The following is a 7,023-nucleotide window of genomic DNA, read 5'->3' as shown; positions in this document are numbered from 1 at the left end:
TTTAAAAGGGATTATACAAATTCATGGCAGATAATAAGATGATGCAGCAGTCACTTTTTAAGTGCAAACCTTTATCATAACAACCACACTGGCAGTGGAGAATCCAAAAATGCATGCAGCTGTTGATCATATCAACAAGCCTGTTCTAGCAGTTTCCCTCTGCATCAGGAAGAAGCCTTTTGCAAAGCCAATGGGTTTTAATTCTCCAAGCCTCAAGGCTGTGACTTCCCAAAACACTTTGCGTAACAGTAGTGTTAGTTCAAAATAGTATATTGAGCCCTTGGTATCTCATGGGATTTGGTTCTAGGACCCCTATGGATTACAAAGTACACGGATGTTCAAATCCCATTAAATACAATGGCATAGTAAAATGGTGTCCCATTATATAAAATGGCAAAATCAAACCCATACTTCCCCCTTAGGAGCCCTGATGGTGCAGTGGTTAAATGCCACTACTGTAGCCACAAGGTTGTGAGTTCAGTCCCAGGGCTCCCGAGTTGACTCAGCCTTGCATCCTTCCATAGGTCGCTAAAATGAGTACCCAGTTTTTGGGGGGCAGTTAGCTTACACATTGTAAACCACTTAGAGAATACTTAATTCAGTATGAAGTGGTATAGAAATGTAAATGTTATTGCTATTAGGTTATTGTGAGAATTGCAACTACAGTACTCACATATAGCAGAGAAGGGGTGTGTGTGTGTGTGTGTGAGAGAGAGAGAGAGAGAGAGAGAGAATGCACACACCAAATTATGTCATAATTCCTGATAATCAAAGCTCCTAAACACACTGCAGAAATAATCCAGTTTGAGACTGCTTTAACTGTCCTGGTTCAGTGCTACAGAATCCTGGGAATTGTAGTTTATTGTAGCACAACAGCTCTCTGACAGAGAAGACTAAATGTCTCACAAAACTACAAATGCATCTAAGGAAGTAGGCTTATGCTGTCAACTTCTTTCTTTCAGTTAAGTCTCAAAGGTGCTACAAAATCTCTGTACATACAAAACTATAGTTCTCAGAATTCCAGGGAAGTTAAAGTGGACTCAAACTGGATTGTTTCTGCAGTGTGTTTTGGATCAGGTCCCAAGTATTCTGACTATAATCCTTTGCTCAGTGACATTACTGGACTTAACATGTCACTGAATACTGATCACTGGGGTACAAAAACAGGAGAGAATTATTACCCCTCATGTCCTGCTTTTTGAACATTCCAGGGCTATGTTCCTGGTTACTCTAAGAATGCAGAACACTGCACTTGATAGGGCTCTGAATCTTCTTATGTTGGAAGGAAGGCCACAGATTTCCATGCAGCACACCTTGAAATAAGCATAAAACCAAACCTGTACATAAACATAGTTTATTCAATGTTGTATTTCAACTACAGGTAACTATAAAACAATATTATAATTCTTATTTTAGGTACAAAACGCATGTCATGCAAACATCTTTTAAAATAATAAAAAAGGGCATGCAATATACATGTGCTACTACATTACTAGAGTGTAAAGCACCACACAGACACTAGGTTTATTGTATCTTATTGTTTTACAAATATGTAAGATAACAAGGGCATTATTCAGAAAAGCTGGAGAAAGCCTTATTTAGAAATGTTGGAGAGTGGAAATGGTGTCTGTGGAAATAGATGCACTTATACTGTAGTGCCCTCTGTGTTCACATCATCAGCCATTCTCAAAAATGCTGACAGTGCTGCTTTTTTTTCTCATGTCAGCTTGATTTAATCTGAGTAAAAACAATAATTCTTTCTCTCTGCTAAGACAACCATTCTACTAGAATGTGATAAAATAACTGTTCCAGATAGAGAAAAGAACCATAACTGCTTTTATTGAAATAGGAATAAAATAATAATTTATGTTGCCCATACACTAAGAATAGGACAGCTTGCTATTCCTCTTGTTAGCTTCATCTGACCCCATGGTGGAGTATTAAACAACCAGGTGACTACATGACTAGATTCATTTCAGATTGTGATCTAAAGACTCACCAGTGTTCATCCTGCTTTGTTTTGGAGGCCTCCTGATGAGACTGAGGTTTAACAAACTGGAAATCAACAAACCTGTTTTTTCCTTGATTGTCAAAATTCAGTGAAAATGTTCAAGCATACCAGGCTCTTAGAATATTATGCTGTCTAGATTTTAGACAATAGGTGGTGGTGGTGGTGGTGGGGGTTATGCTACATGGCATTTTTAAAAAAAGGAAATAGCACTGGATAAAATTTCCAAGAGAATTCCCTTTCTGAAGAGGTCACCAAGTGCAAAAAGGTTTCTGGGTGTTCCCAAACAAAGGGCTGCTAAGGTTATTGGTGGACCATTGGAGTTTATCATACAGGAGGAATTTCTCTTAATTTCGAATGAAAAGAAAGTGGGGCCAGAACACATTCATGTGAATTTGCTAGTTCAGCAAATTTACGTGAATTTGAATTGTGTTCGAACTGACTTCCCATTGCCCGAAAATTGCTTGCCATTGCCTGAAATTGTGTGTGATCACCTCTTACGCAATAACGTGAAATCCCATGATTGCATTCAGACTGACTTCTCATTACCCAAAATTGCGTGTGGTAGTCTATCACGCAATAACGTTAAACCCCATGATTGCGTTCAGATTGCCATTGGATTATACTTCCAGTTTCCCTTGTGTGATAACATCCATTATTATGAAAATATAGAAGTAGTCCTCGTTTTAAAACCTGTACAATTTCAAAAGGGGGAGAATGCACTTTTTTTATGGAAAAGGTGTTTAATTTGCAGTGGAGATGGACATACTATCCATTAAGGCCCTTTATTATTGCCTTTTGCTTTGGTCAGTTTGTATAAAAATGATACAGGCTACAAACGAACTAAGCAGAGCAGTGAAAGACAGGGAGTCTTGGAGATGTCTCATCCACAGCAGTGCCATGGGTCAACATCAACTCAAGGGTGCTTAACATCATCAACAACAAACAAACAAATATATCCCTGTGCCATAAACCTTGGGGTTAGGAAATTACAGTGAACGCAACACAGTTTGATATAAGTTTAGTTTTCTGCACAGCTGGCACCAAAGTCATGCAAAGTACAATATAGCAGGGGTGGAGATTGGATAATGAATATTCATTTTTCAAGCATACCGGTACATCCAATCTGCATTTTCTCAGGTTTCCTGTAACACCATAAAATCTCTTTTAATGTTTCTATTCCTGATAGAGAGAACTACTGATTACTGAACAGTGGAAAGCAGTCCAACTGCCCTGATAAAATCACTGAGATTAGAAGATAGAACTATTAATCATAAAACAAAACCTGCTTCTCTCCATCTCTGGTGTTTTTCTTACACAGAGAATTTGTGGGAGATACACTGTATATGCCTATGGGTTCTTCAAAGTCTTCAGGAGCATATAGTCAAACTTGGTCCACTTTTGAGTTGGCTTGCTTTAGTCTGGACATGTCTCAAATTGACCTGTTCCACTTCTGGGTTTGGGCTTCATCTGAATTTGAAGCACACCCCTTGTAACTAATAATTTTGTTGGCTCAATAATAAGCTATATTTTCAGGTTAGAAATATGCAAAACCTTTAAACAGAAAACTGTACCCAAAAGATCAGGAAAATAACAGCATACAGCATGATATTGTGTATATTTGGGGGAGTGGGGTGGAAGAATGATAAAGTAATCACCTCTTGCAGAGATAATTTGGTGTAATTTTAGGACTTAACAACCAGAAACAAACTAGTAGTTGAATATACCACAGTTAAGAAATTTAAAATTCTCTTTGGTGTATTTGTGTGTGCGTGTGTGCGCGTGTGTGTGCGCTTTCAAGTTGCCTGTTGATTTATGGTGATCCCAAGAATTTCATAGATCCTTCCTTAGTCGTTTCCTTTCATAAATCCTGTCTTGGTCAAGGGTTACTCAGAAATGGTTTGCCAGTTCCTTCCTCTGAAATATAGCTACACCTGGTATCTGTTGGCAGTCTCCCATCCATGTACTGCTTAGCTTCCAAGATCCAACAGGATCTGGTGTTCACTGTTCCCTAATTTGTTTTTTCTCATCTATCTTGTTGTCAGCCACATTGCATATTTTCAGCCTTCTAACAATCACTTCTTCTTTCCTGACAAAAAAGGAGTGGGTAAGGGAGGTTTGGCAGCCAGTGTGGTATAGAGATTTAAGTGTTGTACTAAGACTTCAGGAGACCAGGGTTTGAATCTCTGCTCAGCCATGAAAACTGTCTGGGTGACATTTGGCACATCTCATTCTCTCAGCCTCAGAGGAAGGCAATGACAAACATGCTTTGAATAAACCTTGCTACAAAAACCATGTGATAAGGTTGCCATAAACTGGAGTTGACTTGAAGGCACATAACAAAATGGAAATTAGCAGTAACTTGAGTTTTCAGCTGTGAATTTTTAAGACCATTCTGAAATGTAGTTCTGAAACATACTGTCCCTTAACCAATGCAGTTATGGAGAAACTGTAGAGAAAACAGAATCCTTATCAAAAGGAACAAATATAGCCTTAGACCTAAGGATGGCTGCACTGATGGCAATGCTAGGGAATAGAGTGACTAAATGGAAAATGAGGGGAATCATGTGTGACCTTCCAGATGTTACTGTATTTATTTGTTTGTTTGTTTGTTTGTTTGTTACGGTATTTATACCCCGCTGGCTAGGGCTACTGGGAGTTACAGTCATCAACATCTAAAGAGCAACATGATTTCCACCCCTAAATCAAAGTGTTACACATCTTTACAACTTTGCAGTGTGAGAGTAACTCTAATTGCTTGCTTCAACTATGACCAAGATCATTTTGGTTCTCTTGCAGTTTAATCCTCAAATACGGACTCAAAATGTACATGAAAAAAAGCTTAAGAAATTATGTGAGCCAGAGACATACACAGGTTTTGGATCAGGGACATTAACTGTCATCTTATTTTGCAAGGGCTGCTTCAATGTCACGGCTGGAAAAAATTCTGGTTCAATTTTAATGTGGCTATGAAGTAACAAAATGGCTTTAGGCAAGCTACTGTTCTCTCACTTTATCTCCATCTGTGATAATGAAGCCAACCTACATTATCAGGCTGTTGTCAGTAATCATAATATAATATACATGAACCACTTTGAATACTGGAAAGGTGCCATGTAGGCATTATAATTGTTCGAGTGAGTGAGAAAATGTTGCCATGCTGTGTAACTCTGAGCTTAGCTTTCTTAAGAATAAGTCTTAAAGCAACTGTAATATATAGATGAAATGCCACTAATGATATTGTAGGGCACAAGAGGAGAATAGCAATACATGGTTTTTTTTCATATATTAAGAAGTATCAATGTCTGAAAATATAAGATAGCAAACACATCTTCTGCTTAAGTTATGGATTAGGTTTTAGGAATGTTGTGGCCATTTCTAGATTCCCTGGAAATACTACACTGTGGCCATGACTGGTCCACAATATACTTGTAACTGCAATTAAATATTCCAGATATGAATATGAAGTCTTTGACAACTCATAAGGGCAGCAAGAGTTCTGGGGAAACCAGCTTGATGCCCATTTTTTAAAAAAAATAATCAAAAAACCCACCTCAAAAATATATTGTTTTCTCAGCACTTTTCTCCCCTCTTTTGACATTTCAGCCATTCCCTTCTCACCTCTGCAATCTCCTGGCCATACCAATCATGCAGCTTTGAGAAACAAGCTGTCTCTGGAGACACGGGACTTTCCTGCCCAGGAGAAGCAAGGCCAGGAGTGAAGCCTCCACCCACATTACCGCTAGCGAGTCTTCGACGAGGAGGTAAGGGTGGGGGTTTCAAATATCCCCCTTCGTGGTCCAAAGAAACAACTCCTGTAAAAGTGCAGCCACTATCCCATGTGGAAGACCCATTCTCTAAGATGACTGGGTGCTCCTGGACTGGTACCATGGCAGGATTGGAGAGATGTCTCTTCCGGACAGAGGTAGACTTTTTTGGTAATTTGTGGTGGGTAACTAAGCTCTTTCGGGCCTCCTCCAGTTGTTTCTCTAGTTCCTTAACCACGAGCCTCATGTAATCAAAGCTGGCTCGTGAAAGTGCCTTCACCCAAGCCTCCATAGCAATTTGGCAGTCAGCAACCAACACATAGGCCTTGCCCCCGGTGCCATCAAAGCGGATGGCAAAGGCAAACTCCTCTGCAGCCTCACACAGCTCCACAGTGCAGCCCTCAAGCACAATGAGACCCAGTGGCTCACGGCTCTCCCGCTCTTCAAAATAGAATAGCAGATTGCCCTTGAGGATGAACCAGCGACGCTGGTAGGAGGTAGTGTGGTGGTGGTGATGGTGGCGCTCCACACGCTTGCACAGAAAGCCAGTGTGATCTGCTGGAGAATCACAGGTGGCATAATGTGCCACGCTACGCTCATTCAGTTTCATTGTTCCAGTCCTACCTTGCAGAGTGTAGAGAGACGAAATTGATGAACCTGTTCTCTGGAAGGAACTGCTAATCCAGCCGGTACTGGAACTGCTGCCAGAGGTTTAGAACAGGACTGAGGATCTGTTTTAGGATGGCACGTTAGTTCTCCTTAACATCAACCTTCCACAGCCCACATAGGAGACTGGATTTCCATTCATATAGCAGCTTGAGAAATGTTACTTCTTTCTTCTTCATTAAGCTCCTTAAGTATCACTGACATCAACAAAGGCTGACAGATAAATGTTTTCACCATGCTTATTTCCATACTTGCCAGAGAGAACAGGCTATACAGATGAAGACTTTCACACCTGGAAGCATCTGACAATGGCTCTCATCTGAACATTTTCCCACTCCATGAAACGTTGTGATCTTCTTACTTAGTCCTATTCATGACAAAAACAGAGTCCAACTGAGCGCAGCCTTCACAGATGTAAAAACTTTGTGCTGATACTAATTGTGTAGGTAAGAAAGAGAGTATAACAGTGATGTTGATGCTGTGGTTATTTGGCTACTTCCCAGTCTCAAGGGTTTACATGGCTTCATTTCTCATTGCTCTTGATGTCTGTTTGTGCAAAGATGTGTCAGATTCAAGCTGAAA

The 7,023-nt window shown here is 40.0% G+C and overlaps 1 protein-coding gene across 1 annotated transcript; it reads right to left on the bottom strand.

Annotated features, from left to right (window-relative positions):
• Window positions 1–2,555: 2,555 nt before the first annotated feature.
• On the bottom strand, window positions 2,556–7,017 carry PHETA2 (PH domain containing endocytic trafficking adaptor 2). Its single transcript, XM_042467773.1, has one exon. The coding sequence runs from the start codon at window positions 6,383–6,385 to the stop codon at window positions 5,582–5,584; it is 804 nt and encodes a 267-aa protein (XP_042323707.1). The 5' UTR covers window positions 6,386–7,017; the 3' UTR covers window positions 2,556–5,581.
• Window positions 7,018–7,023: the final 6 nt, after the last annotated feature.

The sequence above is a fragment of the Sceloporus undulatus genome, chromosome 5, assembly GCF_019175285.1.
Source record: "Sceloporus undulatus isolate JIND9_A2432 ecotype Alabama chromosome 5, SceUnd_v1.1, whole genome shotgun sequence".
NCBI classification, from domain to species: domain Eukaryota; kingdom Metazoa; phylum Chordata; class Lepidosauria; order Squamata; family Phrynosomatidae; genus Sceloporus; species Sceloporus undulatus.
The sequence above is the reverse complement of the archived record's forward strand: the minus strand, read 5'-3'. Positions and strand labels throughout refer to the sequence as shown.

Coding starts and splice junctions, on each gene's coding strand:
- PHETA2 (XM_042467773.1), bottom strand. CDS start 6,385: ATGAAACTGAATGAGCGTAGCGTGGCACATTATGCCACCTGTGATTCT.